This window comes from Miniopterus schreibersii (genome assembly GCF_964146895.1).
Source record: "Miniopterus schreibersii genome assembly, chromosome: 1".
In the NCBI taxonomy this organism is placed as follows: Eukaryota; Metazoa; Chordata; class Mammalia; order Chiroptera; family Miniopteridae; genus Miniopterus; species Miniopterus schreibersii.
The window spans coordinates 153067196-153088736 of NC_138101.1; the positions used below are offsets into that span (position 1 = coordinate 153067196).

A 21541-nucleotide genomic window follows, 5' to 3' on the forward strand; every position below is an offset into this window, starting at 1 on the left:
TACTTCTTTACTAAACTTTTTATTTTATCTGTTTCAGACATATTTATAATTGTTTGTTGAAAAATTTTATGTTGGCTGCTTTAAAATCCTTGTCAGAAAATTCTAACATTCGTGTCATCACGTGGGCATCTGTTGTCTTTCCTCATTCGGTCAGAAGTTCTTGGTATAACAAGATGGAAACCTGGATATTTAAATGTTACATTATAAGACTTTGGATCTTAAAGTTTTTTATTTCAGCATGCCTTGCCTGATACTGCTCCAGCAATTGATTGGGAGCTCCGGCTTTTTCTGCTAGGTGGGGACGCAAGTCCAGGCTCTGTCCTCAGTTTCCATAGACACCCAGGGGAAGGACTTCTTGTTACTACTGGGCGTGACTGGGAGTTAAGACTCCCCACTAGATCGCTTCTTGTACCACTTTAGCTTACAGAGAAAGGGGTGTCGAATTGCTGCTTCCTATGTGGCCCCCACTGACATTGCGAGGGTGACCTTGTTACTGTTGAGCAGTCGTGAAGTCCTGACTCTCCGCTGTGCCTCCTCTAACACAACTCCAGTGAGGTTGGCCTCATTGCCACTTTCTTAGGGAAGAAATTTAAGCTCCCTATGTGGTTTTCAACTCCCCATTTGGCCCTCTCCCACGGCACTCCAGTCAATGTCAGGGGTCAGAGTGCTTCATTACAATTTGAAAGGGTAAAAGTCTAGACATTCTCCTTAGCCTTTGCTAATAGGAGGGGGAATGGGAGCCAAAGGATTCTCTGTGGTGTTTGGCTACAGTGGATTAATTATTTATTGTCTAAAGGTTTTCTGTCTTGCTAGTCTGTCCCTTTTCTTGGCCCTTCTGTTAGAGAGAATAGACTTACCTCTGATCTGTTCTTGCTGCATCTGTTGACATTTCTGGGTTGCTGGCTTCTCCAATATTCCATTTGGGATATTTGAGGCAAAAAGAAAAGCCAGGGAGCTCACCAGGGAGCTCATTACCGTGTTGTATTTTGAATCCAAAGTCTCTAGGGAGTATGTCTTCTTCATTCCAAATTTCAAAGTTTTTTTAAATATTAAATTTATTTGGGTGACATTGGCTGATAATAATAATATTACATAAATTTCAGGTGTGTATCTTTATAATGTGACATCCGTGTACTCTATTGTGTGCTCACCACCTGAAGTCTAGTTTCCTTCATCACCATTTATTTGACACCCTTTACCCTCTTTGCCCTCCCCTATCCCCCTTCTTCTCTTGTAACCACCAATTTGTTATCTGTGTCTATGAACTTGTTTTTGTTTGTTTTGTTGTTCCTTTGTTGCTCTTTGTTTTATATCCAACATATGAGTGAAATCATACACTACTTGCCCTTTTCTGTCTAATTTATTTCACTTAGCATAATGCACAAGATCCATTCTTGTTGTTGTCAAAAATGGTTATATGGTTGAGTAGTATTCCATTGTATATATGTACTACATCTTCTTTACTTAATTATCTGTCAAAGGATGCAGGCCATTTCTATCTCTTGGCTTTTGTGAATAATGTTTTAATGAATGCAGAGTTTTTTTATTGTTTCATTGATCTGTTTCTTTTTGTGCCAATATCATACTGTTTTGATTACTGTAGCTTTGCAATATAGTTTGAAATCAGGGCACATGATACCTCTAACTTGGTTCTTCTCTCTCAGTATTGCTTTGGCTATTAGGGTCTTTTGTGATATTATATAAATTTCATATTATTTTTTTTAGTTCTGTGGAAACTGCCATTGGCATTTTGATAGGGATTGCATGGAATCTATAGATTGCTTTGGTTAGTATAGACATTTAATGAAATTAATCCTTACAACAGATGAGGGTGGTATATCCTTCCATTATTTGTGTCCTCTTTAATTTCTTTACTCAATGTCTTATAGTTTTCCAAAGTCAGGTCTTTCACCTCCTTGATTAAATTTATTCCTAAGTATTTTATTCTTTTTAATGCAATTGTAAATGTGATTATTTCTTAATTTCTCTTCTGATAGTTCATTATTAGTGTATAGAAATGCAACAAATTTCTGAATATTAACTTCACATCCTGCAACTTTACTGAAGTTATTTATTCTGTTAGGTTTTTTGGTGGCGTCTTTAGGGTTTTCTATGTATAATATTATGTCATCTGCAGATAGTGACAGTTTTTCTTCTTCCTTTCCAGTTTGAATGTTTTTTTTTTCTTGTCTAATTATTGTAGCTAAGACCTCTAATACTATGTTTAATAAAAATGGTGAGAATGAGCATCTTTGTCTTGTTTCTGATCTTACAGTATGATGTTATTTGAGGATTTGTTATATATAGTCTTGATTATGTTGCAGTATGTTCCCTCTATACCTACTTTATTGAAAGTTTTTTTTTCATAAATGGGTGTAGTTTTGTCAAAGGGCTTTTCTACATGTATTCGGATGATTATCTGATTTTTGTACCTGTTCTGTTGATGTGGTATATAACATTGATTGTTTTGCAGATACTGAAACATTCTTGCCTCACTGGAATAAATCCCAATTAATTATGTTGTATGAACCTTTTAATATGTTGTTGAATTTGGTCTGCTAATGTTTTGTTGAGAATTTTTGCATCTTTGGTCATCAGGGATATTGGCCTACAATTTTTTTTTGTAGTGTCTTTGGTTTTGGTATCAGGATAATGTTGGCCTCATAGAATGAGTTTGGAAGCATTCTTTCCTTTTTAACTTTTTAGAGTAGTTTGAAGAGGATGCATATTAATTCTTCTTTAAATGTTTGGTAGAATTCATCTGTAAAGTTGTCCGGTCCTGGACTTCTGTTTGCTTGGAATTTTTAAATTACTGTTTCAATTCATTATTAGTAATCAGTCTGTTCAAATTTTCTGATTCTGTATTATATAATCTGCTGTGATGTCCTGGAGTATACTTTTCATTTCAGTTACTGCATACCTCAGCTCTGATTAGTACTCTTATATTTTCTAAGTCTTTATTAAGTTCTCACTGTGTTCCTATATTCTTCTCTAAGCTTCTTGATCATCCTTATGATCATTACTTTGAATTCTTTATCAGGCAAATTACTTAACTTCCGTATCATTATGTTTTTGTCTTTTGTTTTTTTCTGGATACTTTCTTGTCTTTCATTTGGAAAATATTCCTTTGTCTCCTCATTTTGTTTGACTTTGTTTGTTTCTATGAATTAGACAAAACAGCTACCTCTCCCAATCTTGCAGGAGTGGCCTTGTATAGGATTAACTTCTCTAGGCTGCATGGGCTGGGTGGTTTTGGAAAGCTGACTGATGCCAAAGCAGTCACATGAAGCACCCACGGTTCCCTGGCCAGCTGGCTGGCTGGAGCTGGGGCGGGGAGGGTTTCTCAGGCCACATGGCTCAGAGTTGCTAGATCTGGAGTGGCCATGGGCGGCTAGTGGCCTAAGGAACATGGCTCCTGTGGCACCCTGGCAGTCCATCTGGCTTGGGATGGTGCAGGCACTAGCCAAGATAGTGCAGGGTGCACTGTGGTGGACTAGCAGATTGTCTAGAGCTCTTGGACAGAGCTCCAATCATGCCATCGAGGTGTAGGGGGAACATAAGCAGTGGTGCTTTGTGACACCTCTGATGCTGAAGAGTTCCCACAAATTCTGAGTTCCTGTAGTTTTCCATCTGTTTGGCAAGGGTTTTGGAAATATTAAATGGATTTTTCTCATGTATAGTCTAGATTCCCTCTAAATCACTGTTCTATCATAGTGCCCCAGGACAGTTGAGTCTGCACTCTGGTCCTCAGTGAGATTCTTTCCTACTGCTGATTGCTCCCTTGAGGGAGGGTTCCCATGGTTACTGCTTCTCTATCTCTCCAACCTTTCTTTATGTGCGCTCTCATATGTTGTGAGAAGCTGTTCAGTCAGCTCTCAGTTGTTCTTCAGGAGAAATTGCTTTATATGTAAGTATATATTTAGTGTGTCTGGGAGAGGATAAGTGCAGGGTTTTCCTATGCTACCATCTTGGACCCACCTCCTGCATCATCATTTTTAATAGTATTTTATGTGAAAAGAATACATGTATTTAAGTTTGATGTGAATTCTGAACCCACACTTGGTACAGGACTGAGGTTCCACTTTTCATGGGTAAATGTTTTCCATTTATGTCTAGGTGGATGGAAAAATTTCTTGTTTCCATTCTCATACATAATCTTTATCTCATGAATTGATATTGTATGAGAGTATTTACACTGTATTGACTTTCTGCTTTATCCAGGTAACTCCAAAAAAGGTTTTATCTTTTCCTGTGCATAGATTCTGTGGTGTGGACTTACTATTCAAGTTCCATGAAAACTACTGATATCTATCTTTATTTTCAAATGTTATCTCTATCCCTTAGCAGTTAGGGAGCACTTGATTAAAGTTTGCTGAAAGAATAAATTTTTCCAATAACCCTCTGAGCATTTCTGGCTTTTACTTCATTGACTATTAGTTTTGAATTGCCACTTTATTTATAGTGATTGGGGAATTACATTTGCTTTTATTTTTGAGCTTGGGTATATTTTAAAGTTTAAAAAACTGTTACCTAGTATTTGTGCATGTGTATGAAATTGTGGTATAGGTGAGCCAGAGCACAGAATACCTTCATATCATCTTATTCTGCTTTATTATCCAGAAGACTGACCTGAATTTTTATAAACCAAAAATAAAATTCTGATTATGTTGTATGTCACTGTGTTGCTTGAAAAGTCTGTGAGTCCACATTGCAATTATGGTTTATTTAAATTCCTTAATAGAGTATAGAAAGACTTTAATGCTGTGAACCCAATTCACCTTTAATCTCTTAAAATTCTTTACTATCACACTTCCATGTTTCTGTTCCTAATACTCTATACTCTTTCAAGCGTCAGTGCTTATACGAATTCTTTTCCCTCTGCTAAGAATTCTTTCATTCATCTGACAAACACTGACTCATAAATCAATTCTGCGTGAATTTTTTTCAAAACCAGCATTCTTTCTGGCTGCAGAATTAGATCTTTTCTTTGTGCTCCCATATAACCTGTTTTTACCCTTCATATGTTCATATCATATTGTATTGTCATTGTGACTCAGTTTTTTCAGGTTACCCCCAGGCCATAAATGAACAAAAAGTGAGTGAAATATGCATTACACTAGCATTAATCTCTCACTCAGCACCCACCTGTTGCATCCAGAATTATGACTGGAATGTGAGCAATGCCAAAGTGCTTCCTCTGACTGGCAGCATCTAACAAATATTGCTACCACTCAAGACAGTTGAGATGATTCAATAAAAGAACAGGTAAAAGAACAGGTATCTAGCACATGGTAGGTGTTTTCTGAAGGTTAATGGCAACTCAGCAACCCTCTGATTACATTATAGGCTTTCCTCTGAACTGTTTGCAGCTCTCATCTCATGACTTTCAGGCATACTATACCTGCTTTAAAAGTCATATATATTTTGATATAGTGGTAAATAAACCAAACCTATCTCTAAAACAGTCAGTGAACAATATTAACCCCATTGTGAGATTTATATCATCACCGAAGAACTTTAGAGCAAAGATGTTTAAGAAAATTGCTAAACTACATAACAGTATAGAAAATCAATCTTTATAAACTTTGACATTTCTTCTACCCAAATTGCCTTCAAAAAATGTGTTATATAATAAGGGTAAAAATCAAGAGAAGAAACACAATTTTTACTTTTATCTTAGAAAATTGTGAAATATTTCAAATTTAGACATTAGGTAATACTTTAAAATACTTATTTTTGGTGGTAATTAGTAAAATTCTTTATGCTGAAATTCATTAGACATATAAAATCATAGCATTTAGAGCTAGGAGTGTTAGATATAGGCTACTGAAACCTTATTTTGCTTATAGATGAAGGAAAACTGAGGGCTAAAGGATGTCACATGTTGCCTTAAATCACATTTAAATTTCCTTCTGAGAGCTGCTCACCCAAGAACCTCTGACAGGTTTAATACTCAGGAGATGCATGTATATCTTGCGCATTTCTTTAAGTTTAGGGTTTTAGCTTTTTAGGTTCTCATGCAGCATGTTTGAATAGTGATGTTCACCCTGTAAATATTTTCTAAGTTAAAAAAATTTAAATAACTAATTTTGAGACATTAAAAAAAATACTGTCATTGGAACTTAATTTTAATCCTATTTGTAGAGGAGGTTTCACTATATATATTTAGGAGGTTTCACTATAAAGTAGATAGAGGTACCATGGTCCTATATTAATGACACTAAGTAACTGAACTGCAAAATGACCTTGTGAGATGATATGACTTCTAAGACAAGGAGCATTGGGAGCAGCATTATAGGAAGCATCCAGCATGTTATTACAGAGGTTTAGCTAGAATTTGACTAAGAAAACAAGTACATGTAGAATAAAAGGCAATTCATTAGGCAACCATCATGTGTGTGTATTGGTTACATATATATGTAACGTACAATATATGTGCATATACATATACACACATGTACAATATATACACGTATAAACATGTACAATATACATATATTGTACATGTATATGTATATACACTATAAACATTTTTTACATTTTTAGATAGTCTTTTAAATCTATTTATTTTAATGGTTGCAAATTATTGCATCAAGGTCATAGAACATAATTGTCAACCCATACTTCTATACTCGCTCATGTATACCTTTTTCCAATTTTTATTGTAAATTATGAATGATGCAGATCTTTGCACATAAATTTATTTTTTAGCATTTAAAATTATATTAGTTTTCTAGGGCTGATTTAACAAGGTACCACAAATTGAGTGACCTAGGACAACAGAAATTTATTATCTCACAGTTCTGGAATCTGGAAGCCTGAGATCAAGGCATGTTGATAAGGCAATGCTCCCTCTGAAAATGTTAGGGAAGGATCTGTCCAGGCCTTTCTCAGAGCTTCTGGTAGATAGTTCTTTGGCTTGTGGCAGCATAATTCCAATCTTTACATAATATTTTTCTTGTCTGTACATCTGTCTCCAAATTTCTCATTTTTATAAGGACAGCTATCATATTGGACTGGGAACCACCCTACTCCAATAAGACCTCATCTTAACTAACTATATCTGCAACAACTCTATTTCTAAAGAAAGCCACATTCTGAGGTACAGGGGGTTAGACCTTTAACATATACATTTTGGGGGACACAATTTAATCCATAACAAAAATAACTTCCCAAAAAGGATTTCCTCATCAAAACATTGCTAGACATCACTAAAAGTTTCTGACTATTTTATTATCATTTTCTTTGTCATCAACCATGTATTGCAGTGTCTGATTCATGATACTATCAAGAGCCTTGGGAATTATTGGTAATAATCAATTAAAGTATAATTAAAATATCATTATTCTAATCTTTGTTAATTTTATAATCATGATTAGATATAGTTTTAATAAGCTGTATCATTTTTCATGTTTATTTACTATTATTGCATTCTAATTTGTGAATTGCCTAGTCACATTTTTGAGCATGTGTTTATTGGGGTATTAAAATCATTTTTGATAGACATGTAAGTTATTTTGAAATGATGAACATATTAGCAAATATGTATTTTTTTTTATTGTTTTTACATACAAAAGTACTGAAAGAACATAACGGATTTATCAAACTTCTTTTTTTGGTATTATTTTTACCTCTAAGTTTAAGCATACCTTCTCATTCCATAGGGTTAATATTCTCTTGTTTTTACTTGCTTTTCTTACTTTATTTTATAATTATTTAATACATCTGGAGCTTCATGGGATATGTGTGAGATAAAAAATACAAATGAATATTACAGATACTTACCTATGGTCTAAGCATCATTCGTTTGCTAGTGCTTCTCTTTCTGTTTAATAACACATGTCCTCTCTTACTCACTGAATCTTAAGTATAAAGGTTTGTTACTAAGCTGTATTTTATCTTTCACTGAGCTTCTAATCTGTTATTTTTCCATGTCCTTGGAGTTTTTAGCTTTTATGAATTTTTAATATTTGTATATACTCTAATTCTAATTTTAAAAAGTCTTAGATGTTTTTACGTAATTGTTACACTTGATTTCAAGTTACAGCAACTTTTCATTATGCTTTTAACTCTTAAATCTGTAAATCTGTCGGACAATTCCTCCTCCCTGTACAGGAAGATGGAATGTTTCCTTGATTCAGATTTTTAGATACTTCTATAAAGAGGTGGAGGTAATTTAAAGTTCTTCAGTGTCCTGCAAACATTTCTGGTCATCTATATTTCAGAAATGTAGTAGAGGTTAAGAAAAGGTGATTAATATTACAAAGGAGCTTGTATCTAGGAAGATTGCAAATAAGAAAACTGGCAAAGGGTGAGAGTTAAACAAGAGGAAGTGTGCACAGTGTACAGTATTCACGTACAAAGGCCACAAGTCCCTGAGAAGTGACCAGTTTTGGAGGCCGACAGGCAATTAACTAGATGAAAAAGAGGAGCATTTGCTTTAGGAAAGGAAACTGAAAATGAAAAGGTACACCGGTGTCAAAGAGCCTGGCATAAAGATGAAAGGGAAAGAATGTAACTGAGACCAACGTGTGGGAAGTGAATGAGGCCTGATGAGCCAGGAGTGCACACAAATCTGACTTTCTCTCCTGTGGTCTTTGGGTAACACTGGTGCGTTTTCAAAAGGGAAGAGATGTGACTGTATCTGTATTTTTAAAAAAATTTCAAGTGGGAAAATATCACAGATAGACCAGAAGAGTGGAAATGAACAAAAAGAGTTTGTTGATGCGTTAAATGAATGAATAAAACATTGAATGAATCATTGAATGAAAGAACGGATATGTATGATTAGATTTAGCAACTCAAAAATAATTGATGATTTTGTAAGGATTACCTTTATTTGGTGGGATGGTTGACATAGAAACCAGTTATCAATGGGAGATGTCAAGTATTGAATATTTGATATCAGATTGCGTGTCATGGTTTTCAAGCTAGTTGTTGCTAATATGTGGGAAATAACAATATTATTATTATTTTGGTTATATACTGATATATATATTTACTTTGATAACTAGTTTATTAACCATAATAGTTGACCAGGGGATTTTTGTTTGTTTTCTGGGTTTAAAATTGCAATTCCTGAAAATAATAACATTACATCCTGTCTTCTAATACTTATATTGCTTTTTCTATTTCATGTTTTAATATATGGGTCAGAATTTCCAAAAGTAAGTTAAATTAATGGTAGTTGGTATTTTTATTCTGCTTTTAATAATAATGGGGATGCCCTGATATTTCACACTTAAGTTGATGACTCTGAAAGTAAGATTTTTTTTTAGCATATTAAACTTAAGGAAGACTCGTTCCAATTATACTTTTTAAAAATTAGAAGGTTGTGAAATTTTATCAAGTGACTCTCTGGGATCTATTGAAATGAAGATATATGTTTTCTGACCAGTTGATATGTCATATTAAATTAGTTATGCCATGATTTTAAATCATGCTTGGGATAAAGTCTACGTGGGTATAATTCTTTTCTGATATAATGATGAATTTTATTTTTGATATTCAGTATTTTAAAAATATTTATGACCATAAATAAGAGTGTTTTTTTATTACTTTATATTGTGCTTTACTTTGTTTTATATTCCAAGTTATAACCCTGAGATATTGTAAAATCTCTAAAATATTGCACAAACTATTTTGTTACAGTAATTAATCTATACTTAATTATTCAAGAAAACAAATACATTTCAGATTTTCATCAATAAAAATAATCACTGAGCTACATGACCTTGGACAAACCTTTCTCTTTCTGCAGCTCATCTATAAAAATGAGGGGTTTGGACCACATGAACCCAAGGTCACTCCAGCTCTAGCTTTCTGTCAACTTGTATTCATAGAGAAGTAGCTTCAGCTTTATGGTAATAAGCAAAGGTGAATTAATAAGTTTAAGAACAATACTGCAATGTTAGGTGGAAATGGACCATGCCGTGATGACCCTGGCAGATTTAGACTTGAATTCTAAAAAAAAGGTATTAGTCCATTGGTCATCTAGTTGGGCCCTTGAGCAGTTGAAATTGAAAAATGTCCACCCTGTGATTTATCTTAAATTGCACTGGAGAAGTGTGGACCAGCCACCCCTCTCCGTTTTGTCCAACTCACCTGAATAATTGGATCTAAAGGGAGCCCTGGAATTGTGTCCCACTTCTGCCATTTACTAGCTTTGTGATCTTAATCAAGTCACTTAACCCGTATCAGTTTTCTTATTTACAAAATGAAGTATATTTAATTATTCTTGCAGCTCTTAAGTTCTATGATATGAGAAGCCATAAATAAATAATCCCTTAATAAAATATTCTCAATTTATGTAGTCTTCTGAGGTTTACTTTTGCATATATTGATCTCAGTTGATCCTCTCAACAAAGTTTGGAGGCAGATAGGAAAAGTATTAGTGACCTTGTTGAAGTTAGGTATTGACTCTGGAGAATTTGGTAGTTTGCCCAATGTGCTTAGTAAGTGTTAGGGCCTCAGCTGGAGCCTAGGACTTCTGATTCTTCAACTGTGTTCTGTCCTTTGTATGACACCTTGTCTTTCATTAAATCCCGTGATCACCCTTTGATACTTTTCAAGCATTCTGGCACATTTTTCAACTCTTTAAATTCTGAGGACCTACCAGCCCTCTTCCCTTGGAGTTCAACCTTGAAATTCTGTTCATTTCTGATTTTAAATAATGTAAAATAGTAACACTTTGTTCATGTGTATGTTTAAATGATTTCTTGAAAAGTACTCCATCTAACATGTATCCCTTCTTTTCCTGATTCTCTTTCAGATAGCAGTTCTGTGGATGAAAAGGTTTTAAATCATACTTTCTCTTCCCTGCTGAGGGACCTTGTCTTTTGTACATGTTTGTTTGTGACATATGAGACCTGTTTTGGTTCCTCTGTTTTAGTTGTGAAATGTGCATGTTACCGCAGCTTTCCATTCTTTGGTTGTCCTTTAAGTGTGCCCCTGATATGTTGCATTTATGAAGAGGTTACACCTTGCCAGCTGCGCTTATTTAGCTTACACTTGCCAACCTAGGGGTCTGCTACGGTCAAGCTCAGCATCTGGCCTTAAGTCTGGCTAATCATGATCTTCTGGACTGATTTATGGTCTTCACTGCACATACTGAGTTTTAAGGGTAAACAGCATTTGGAATATGATATATTTTCCTGGACTCTGCCAGTGCTTTTGTTTAAATGCTGACAGCTAATTTCAAAACCTCCACTCATGAAAACACAGTAGCTTTGACTTGGAGCTGACCCTGCTTAGCATTTGTCATATGAGGTGTTATGTGTCTAGTGCAGTTGACCCATGTCCCCAATCCCCCTCTATGCAGCTGTGGTATGCTAAAAGTTTGTTTGTTTTCTCTTGTTTTGTTTTTTTCTCATGTTTTATTTAAGGGTCGAATAATAAGTGGCCATGATTTGGATGCTTCTAAATTCTCCGCGCTCCAGGCATTTGGTGGGTAAGTACATTCGCAACCTTTCTAATTTATTCCTTTCATCAGTAGTACTTGGCTGTGCTCTCAACATATGTATTTTAAATCCACGATACCTCATGATGGTGCAGTTAGATAACCTCACTGTCGCTTTCCTTTTTCACAGTAAAGTAGCTCCTAGAGAATTTTGAAAAAATATGTATAGATGTATAATCATGTATACATGTATCTATATACAAAAAAGTCAAAATCACCTAACCAGATTAGGTGTTAACATTATCATTCCATACACAAATACAAACACATAATTTTACATAAGTGAACTAATATTAATCCAGTTAGTACTATCTTTTGATCTGCCTATACTTAATGATATGTGTGTAAATATTTTTCTATGTCAATAAGTTAATGACTGGAATATCCACTATCATTTTTATAGTGGCATTAAAGGATGGATAAAAAACATTTAAAATTTAATCACAAAATAATGTGTGAATTAGTCTTCATGTAAAATACTCAAACAAAAAGCAAAAGATTGCCTTTAAATGCTTATAATTACACATTGGTATCAGTTGACTTGTGTGTTCATAGACCATTTTCTGTGTGCTTGCATACATATCTATATTCATAGAAAAATAGTTTTATATTGTGCATCTGTACATTTAACATAAATTAGGCCATTCTGTATGTTAATAAAGAAGCATTGGTTTAGTGCTGACTTTGTAGCAGGTACTGTTACAGCTGCTTTATGTATAATGACATGTTTGATCCTTATAACGGCCCTATGAGGTAAGTACTCTTTTGACTTCCATTTTACAAATGAGGCAACCTATGTATAAAATAGTTTTAAAAAACCAGACTTTCCTTTCATACAGCCAGCAAGTGACAAAGTCGGTATTCAAACCCAGTTAGTCTAGTTCCAGAGTCTTAACCACTGTGCACATTGCGCCTGCAACTCATGGCTTCCCACCCCCTTTCCTTCCTTCCTTCCATCTAACAGTATGTCTTAGAAACTTCCCACTTCCTTATTTCTAAGTGATGCAAACATTTTTAAATATTTATGTAATATTTATTTGTTCATTTTCCTATTAATTACTTTTAAGAATATTTCTAGCAAACATGTAGCACATTTTTAATCTGTAATGGGTGGACCAAAGCTTATGCATAGTATAGACAGACAGATTAGCTGTTTCATTAGTGTTGACATTCAAACATATTTGTATACAATAGAAATAGAAGCAAGAGTTTCATACATTTGGGGGGGGGGTAGGCAAATAGTTTCAGTCATGTGTTATAATACTCTCATTCTTCAAAAATGAATATTTTGTTGAATACATCCACTACTTAGTTTAAATTAAACATGTAAAATTTCAAGTTTAAAGTGCCTGAAAAATAACATATACCATTTTTATTTTTATTTTTATTTTTCTCAAACGAAAGTAATTACAATGTTATTATGTCTAAACTTTTCAATGTCCTTAAATATGTGAAGAATTTATTCACATTCCTATTGTAATATCACAATGATTTAAATTTGTTAAGAAAAACAGCTTTAGTAGTAGTAGAAAATTCAGGTAATAAATGGATTATTCTCTTGTCCTTACCCCACACATACTGTCTCTTTCTTTAAGTTTACTAAAAATGATAACTTGACAAAATAAATGAAAGGTTACCTTAGAAGATAATTAAGTTGAATTCCAATTTAATTATGAAAAAATGTATACCATGACCTTGGAGGCTTATCTGAGTTTATGATCTTATAGTCCCTGGAATTCCTCCTTGCCTATGGCATCCATCACTTTCTAACAACTTGCTTTCCTAACTCATGTGCGAGCATGCATAGACTTTATTATTGCCAAAGCAGCGGAGTTCATCTACATTCATGTTTTGGTTAAGTGCAAACTCTGTAAAATGTCTAGCTAAACTAGGTCATCTTTGCATTTTGAATAGATCCTTTCCACCTCATTTTTTTTCCAGAGACTGCCTCTTTCAAGGACTTTCCAAGGGAGTTTGGAATTACGATGGTATGGGAAAGGGGTGATAATTTTCAGCCAACAAGAGAATTTGCCATTACCTGAATGCTTGTTCCCTCTTGAAGAATCTTGAAGATGCCCTTAAGTAAAGCCTTTAATCACAGTCTCTTTCAGAAAGACTTGCTTCTAGTTTTACTTTCCTTATACATGTTTTAAAATTATTTTTAATAAAATGAAATATTATAATTATTCTAAATATTATAACTTCTATTGTCCCAGGAAACTGAGACTGGAGCAGACTTTCAAAATAGGGAGCCATTACCTGGCCGAGCGTGGCTCAGCAGCTGAGCATCCACCTGGGATCCAGGAGGTCACTGATTCGATTCCCGGTCGGGGCACATGCCCTGGTTGTGGGATCGATCCCCGGTCAGGGGAGGGCAGGAGGCAGCAGATCAATGACTCTCTCTCATTATCAATGTTTCTATTTTCCCTCCTCTCTCTGAAATCAATAAAGATATATTAAAAAAAAAAAAATAGGGAGCCATTGCTTCTTCTTGACAATACTATTTCATTCTCTATTCCTATACCTTCAACATCCCTGACCAGTTCATAACCAACCCCATTCATCATCCCATCCCCGCCTCAAGTGTCAGTGAAAGAACAGTTTGTACTCACTGAAACAAGGTCATGGACTTAACCATGCTGTTCTCTGGTTTCTGCTCATCAATCTGTACATTTCTTGTAAATGTTGCTGGAAAGGACATGCTAAACTTCATTCTGTTTTTCCCATCTGTCACAATAAATTTAGACAGGTTCTGGAGAAGAAATTGGGAGATGCAGAGAGAAAAGATAAACAAGAAAATGAAAGAGAGAGAAGACCGGAAGGATGCATATTTCCGTGAAATTATTAAAGTTCACATTTTACATCTCCTAGTGGTTTGATAGGAGCTTGGTAACTTTTGTTAAATATGTAAGCTAAGAATCATACCAGAAGCACACACTAAGATGATATTAGAGAAGTACATGAGCTGTTTTGAAGGAAACATCTCAGAGATGAAGTAGAGAGACAGCAGGAGTAGGCAAGAGGAGCCTTTGGACCACGGCATGGGTCTGACATCTGCCAAAGGAAAAGGGGAAGGAAGGAAGGAAGGACTGGGTACAAAAAAGTGTCAGACCAATGAGGAGTCCTAGAAGAAAGGTTTCCTGTTAGAGGAGTCCCACAGTGAGCACAGTGGCCGTTTCTATTCCCTCCACCACGCTCAGCCCTTGGTTGGGAGCAGCCTGAGGACTGCGGCCTTGGGTTAGCGCAGCAGCGTATCCTGTGGGTGTGGGAGCTGACGGCTGTCATCCGGCTGCACTTCTCTAAGATTTTCTCTGAGGGATGTCTGAGTGATGCATGCCCATAGCTACCCAGAATCTGATAATTCAATTTGATAAAATTGCTTTTAAAATAATAGTGAATGAAGTCATACAAGTACCTTCTTCAAATATGAACCACTTTATTAACAAAAACAATACTCCTTCATGGTTTGATTGCATGTAAGTTCACCCCTCCATGGCCATTTGTAATAACAGTTCCATTGATTGTATGATTATATTTTTTTCTTTGTACTCTCAAGGTATTAGCCTTGTCTGTACCAGAATTAAGGAGAGTCTATTAAACAGTGGTGGCAATAAGGGGAAAGAGATAGTTTGAAAGAAGAGATATTTATCTTTGACCCCTTTCTTGTCTAGTCATCCAAGGTCTCTGCAGGGTAGTTCTCATGCAACTGCGTTCCTTGAGCCTGTGCAAAGGAAGGCTTATCTCCTGCCTGTGGTTCTGAACTAGGCTATACCTGCTTTCCTTAACCCCAGGAATCCAGTGATTGCTCTCCAAGCCACTACCAGGATTACTGAACCTCATCCAGAAAGAGTAGTGAGAAAAGTCAGAGGTAGAGAAAGCTGGAGAGAGATTGTAGAAGGGAAGAACACTGAGAGGTTGCTGAATAGAAAAAGAGAAGGTTCTGTTTTGAATTCTTGTTTAGATAGATACAACTGAAACACACACATACACACACAATATTTTCTGAGATTTCCAAGGTGGTTCAATTATTGCCATGAACAAGTACTTTGATAAACGTGAACTGGCCAATTATCAGCCAAGGTTCTGAACAAGTCCTTTATTTTTAAAATTACCTTGATTAAAATAGTGATTTTTTTTTTCTTCCTGTGGTAAAACCTGGCATGAGTTAGGTTGTACAATATATGGATATAGCTGATTGAATATGCTCTTGGTGTTTCTTTCATAGCTCCGGCGTTGCTTTTCTATTTCTCTATGAAGTTGGGAGGTTACATGCTGGCCTCATGCCCTCTTCCCTGCTCGTAGTCTTGGCCTTCACATTAGCCAGGGCCTAACAGCAGCCATTTAACATGGGAGCCAAGGTGGTTCTTCCTCTCCAGGGGCTGTTAATCCCTCTTTTCTCATAGCAACAGTCTTTTCTCTGAAAAAGTTGAGAACTGTTCTTCCATTTTTTTCCTATATAGTTCATAGATCAGATTGTTTTCTATCCCCTCAAGTAACTTCCTGAAGGAAAGGGCCGAGATTCTCTTAAGCCTAGGAAATGGCTATTTCTCCTTCCGCAACACCTTCCCTCGGTCAATGGTTTATCCTGCACAGATATGCTTGCATGTTTGAGTAAGTGTGCCAAATATTAAGAAAATGACAGCCCTCTTCCCTACACACACATAACAGTTTGCTTCAATCTCAGTAAGAGATTACTCTTTGGAGAAAATGAGAAGTCTTGTTTTTTTTTTACTTTTCAGTCTATTTTTATGGAAAAGTTCCTTTCCTTCCAGGGGATTTGGTATAGAAGTAGTGCAGTATAGGTTTGGGTAAAAGTAAATTAGGATTAAGGATTGTTAATTATTATAAAGGCCATCAGATGCACACAGGGCCTACTTTCACAATTCATTATCATATAGCAATTCAATCTTCATGCTCATAATTTTTAAAGTTATTTTTATTCATATTGCCATCAATCTAGTTTTATCCTCAACACTTTTTACCTTTGCAGACTGATCTTTCTTCACCCATTACTTCCTCCACATTAAGTCCAAGCTATACACTGTTAAAGATTAATCTCCTCAAAGTGCAGTACTTTTCTACTTAAGTGTGTTTAATGGCTCCTCATTCATGCAATGTGAAATACAAATTCTTCTACATGGCTTTGAATATCCTTTTTGATTTCTATTTCTCTCTCTCTTTTTACAATGGAGAAGTCTTATCATCATTTTTATGGTCCCACTTGTTTGCCATTCCTATGGTATATATGAATTTCAGTTGTATAAATCTAATAAGATTTGTAGCCTCCAACTTGATTTTAAACTCTTAAGGCACAGAGATGGGTTTTGTGGTTTCTTTACAGAGCATATGACAATGCCCTGCCCCTGTGGGGACCTCCTTCATGAATCAATCTTGCTGTAACGGCTGGCTCTTAGATCAGTTGGTTTGAATCATTTCTTAGGAGAGTCAGGTCTACTGCATTTTAAGAAAAATATTATTTCTGAAACAATCATGGATTCAGGATGAGACACACCTGAGAAGTAGTGTGAGTTTTAAAACAAATACCATATGGTTTCACTTATATGTGGAATTGGAATCTAGTGAACAAAATAAACTGATGAACAAAATAGAAACAGAGGCATGGACACAGGGAACAGGCTGACAGCTGTCAGAGAGGAGGGGAGTTGGGGGTGGACGAAGGAAGGTAAAGGGATTAACTATATATATATATATATATATATATATATATATATATATATACACACACACACACACACACACACACATATCACAGTTACATATATATCACATAGTTATATATATCACATGGTCATATATATATACATATATATATCATAGTTATATATAACACACGCACACATATATGTAAATAAAACACAGCCAACAGTGTGATGATAAGCAGAGGGCAAGGTGGGTGGGGAGATGGAAGTGGGCAAAGGAGGGATAAATGGGATGAAAAGAGACTTAGCTTTTGGTGATGGGTGCATGATGCAGTGTGCAGATGATGTTTTGTTGAAACCATAGAGGTTTCAAGTGTACAACTCACCATGTCACTTCAATAAATTAAATTAGTAAGTAAATAAATAAATGAAAGCAGTTGAACTCACCCCAAAGTCAGTGTTACTAAGCCCTTACTGGAAAAAAAAAAATCACCCAGGGATTGCTCTCATATTAATCTAAGTCCATTTGATAAGGAGGCCACTTCCCTTTTGATCACACATCCCCTCTTCTCCACTTTGGAGAAACTTTCGAAGGGTGTATTGAGCAAATTCGTAAGAATATCACTCTAGTTATGCTGATATGAATTTTATTTTTTCATTGTCTTATCTGAAAATCTTAGCACTTTAGAACAGTCTAAATATAAACTCACACTGTATTAAAGATTTCCTCTTATCAGGGCCCTCATTTCTTTTCTAGGAAGGAGACCTTTGTAATAATTGCTTTGTACGAAAGTAATAAAACGGAGTTGTCTTGCTTGATCCACCACAGGATGACTAAAACTTGGGATCCCTTAACCAGTGTCAGACACGATTATGCCACCTGGTAGTTATATCGGCTAGAAAAGAATCTCATGTGAGGCTAGGGAAGGCCCAACCCTGTCATAGACTCTCGACTGTAAGGGGCCAGCTAGTCCCCAGCACTCTGCCTGCAGACCTCCCACAGAGCTGACTTATTAGATCCTATACACCAAGGTCTGGCAGAGGCAGGGAGCCTCTTGACTAGGAAAGCTGGCAGCAACAAGGCCACTAGCCTTCTAAAATCCATGTACCAAGAACTGGTTGCTAAGCCATTAGCTTTCTAAGGCCAAAATTTCCCTGCCTATCTAATGTTGGCCTGGCACCAGCAATCCATCAAGTTCAGGGTCAGTTGAATGTTCCACTAGGCTTTCTTGGAAATTACTTAAGAAGCACTTGGTATCTTTTCTATTTAGAACATCCTGGGGTCATTTGAGTACATTTTTATATTAGCCATACAGACCAGGCTGATTTCTTCAGTGCGTGGACCCATAAGACATCAGGACCACAACCGTGGACCCCATGAGCATTACACTTTGGCATAGAATCTATGGAAGTAAGGCCACAGTTATTAACTACAATGTAAGCCAGACTTATACATGCCATAGCTTTTGTGGTGTGGATTACTGATCATTTCTTTTAGATTTGTTTTTTTCTATATAGACAGTGGCAAAGAATTTATAGTACTTGCTCAAGGATTAAGACATAGAGTTGTTATGCTCAAGCTCCTAATAGCTTATAGTTCAGAGATTCACACATTTTTCAGTATCTCATATTCTGGTCTGAGTTTGTAGTTTAACATTCTTACTTACTATGTAATCCACTACAAATGCAGAAAGGACAATTGGGTATTACCCACAGTCAATCCAGAGATACTGTATAAGATTCCCCCATCCTCTGGTAATTACATTATTGAACAAATTCCTCCATTCTCACACATTCACAAGAAGCCTGTTTACTCTAACAGAGGCCATTTTCTATGCTTAGAAGGCTGACCATAGAAATTCACCCAAATCACGTTTTTCTGTTATTTAATAATACTTATGATCATGAAACCTCAGGATCATCCTGGGTGGCAGGCAAGGGAAGCTCCAAAATTTTACTCATCACATAAAGGCCATTCTTGTATTCTTAAGGATGGTGGGTTTACATTTTAGATCCAGAAGATGCATACGACCCCTGTCCACAGCAACCCAGGATGCAGATAATGCATTCATTTCAGGGAAGGAAACCACGGGCATCATCAACTCTTGACAGTTTTCCTTTAGCCTGTTCCTGGCACTGGAACCTTCCATAATTGTTGTGCACAGCACTGGTTGGCTCCTTAGGAAGGGCCTGCCTTTCTCCTGTATCTTTAGATGACTGCCAGCCAAAACCAAACGCAGCAAGAAGCCTGCCATTCCCTAGCTTCTAAGAGCACCAACTCCACCTCATAGTTCTTGAGACGCACTTTACAGGAATCCCAAATTGTGCACTGTCCAAAGACTAGTGTTTTAGCAATAGAAATTATATTTGTACTCAGCCGCTGAGGCTAAATCTTTTCTCAATTAGGAAAGGCCACCAACGTAAACTTATGCATGATACTAACTCTATCTCCTTACCTTCATGAGTCCCATTCGAGATCATTTTTCCTGCTCCTGGCTTCTGCTCAAAAAACCAAAAACAAAAACAAAAACTTCTCAAGCCAGTGCTTGTCATACTTTCTTCCAGCTCTGAGCATCACAGGAAGCCCCACCTAATTAATGTAGCAGCTACTGTGGACAACACCATCTCCAAAAAATAAAATCTCCAGGTAAGAAACCTGAGAGCATGTTGGCTGGAGGAAAAAAAAAAAAAAATGGTGTGTGGAGACATGCTTTTCTAAAGACTCTCTGTATTCAAATTGTTGATTGAACATTTATATAATACTATACATTTTCTGTTATTTAAAATAGACTTTTAATCATGACCTCTGTTTCTGGTTTGACTTAAATTTATTAAAATCAATGAATCTTTAGGGATACACCGCACAGAATCAAATTTAATCTTCTAATGCCTTCCAGATATTTTATGTGTTTGAGGAGAAGCAAATTAAAATCACTGATACATCCTTTATGAAGACAGTATTCAAGTAGTCGGCCTTAAAACAGTGCCAGTTCAATAGCTATGGAAAATGTCATCTGTCTCATTGAGCGGAATTATCACTTGTTAGAAAATTACCAGTTATTAGTCAAAAAACACTAGAAATAACTCTACCAGATAAGGTAGCAATTATAATGAATACCATGGTTTCTCAACCTGCTGGCTATTTCCAAGGTGTAATTGATAGGGCTACTGAGTACATCTAACATATATAAAATGTGATAGAAGATTTAAAAAAGGAGCACTGAGCTCGATCACTTTATTTCCCAATGAGGCATATATTAAGTGTTTTAAAGTTTTTAAATAAATGAATACCATATTTCATGAAGGTATATCATATGGGTTTCCTTTTACAGGCAGACACACAGAGGAGTGGAATAGAACAATCAAATAATCACTGCTGACAAAACAGCATGTTTCTATAACCTTACAATTATAGGCATCCCTCATTTTTTGTCCTTTGCTTTATTATGCTTCACAGATACTGCATTTTTAAAAAATTGAAGGCAAGACTGTCCACCAACAGAAAGATTACAACTCACTTGATTGTAATACTCACTTTATTGTGATGTTCTCTTTACTGCAGTGGTCGGCAACGGAACCTGCAGTAGCCCCAAGGGGTGCCTGCTTTTGCTCGCCCCGTATTTAAAGTAACGGCTGTGCTCGGTCTATAGCACCTTCTTACATATTAAACAGCTTGCTGTCAAATCCGTCCCGTCAGTCTCAGGTATGACCAATTCTAAATTGAAGACTAGCAGATTAAGATAGCTCTTGGCTTTTAGTCTTCCTTCGCATTTAGAAACAGTATAAAATATTATAGGGTAAATGGGAATATTTTGAATGTCATTTAAAAATAGGGATAAGATCTCAAATTCATAATTATTGTAATGAAATAATAAGGCTTTTTAAATTGTTACAATATAACAGGCCTGTATGTAAGTATGATCCATGCATTATCTCCTCTAATCGTCATCACAATTTTTTGAAGTAGATGTTATAATTATTCCATTTTTTAGATGAGGTGACTGAGGCTTAAAGACATTAAGCATGGTCACGGTGACAAAGTATCAGACCTGAGATTTGAACTAGGTCTACCTGATTCCAGGGCTTGACTGCTTCACTATTATGACAAATTGATATAATTTGCAAGTAAATTATCTTATTTCTGGATCAGTTCTTTATAATTACATATTTTAAACTTAATTTCTTATTGTGTATTGGTCTGACAAGATTTCTAAGTAGGTATACCAAATAAATGTAATATATATTTATTCCTATCTAGGTTCCAGATAGGCCTTTACTACAAATTTTCAGAATACCTCCTAGAAAAATATCACCTAAATGGATTAGTAATGAGTTGAATGACTGGACCCAAGGTGTGATAGTTCATGAATGGTTTGTATCAGGGCAAGACTGTTAGTGGAGTGCTTCAGGAGTTGCCTTTAGA

At 35.8% G+C, this 21541-nt stretch overlaps 1 protein-coding gene across 1 annotated transcript in view; it reads left to right on the forward strand.

Annotated features, from left to right (window-relative positions):
* Window positions 1-21541, forward strand: part of UNC13C (unc-13 homolog C) — a 462926-nt gene that overhangs the window by 105922 nt on the left and 335463 nt on the right. The window contains exons 3-4 of the mRNA XM_081120504.1: window positions 10772-10794; window positions 11385-11449. Coding sequence (XP_080976630.1) covers window positions 10772-10794; window positions 11385-11449 — 88 coding nt within the window. The remainder of the gene's footprint in view (window positions 1-10771; window positions 10795-11384; window positions 11450-21541) is intronic.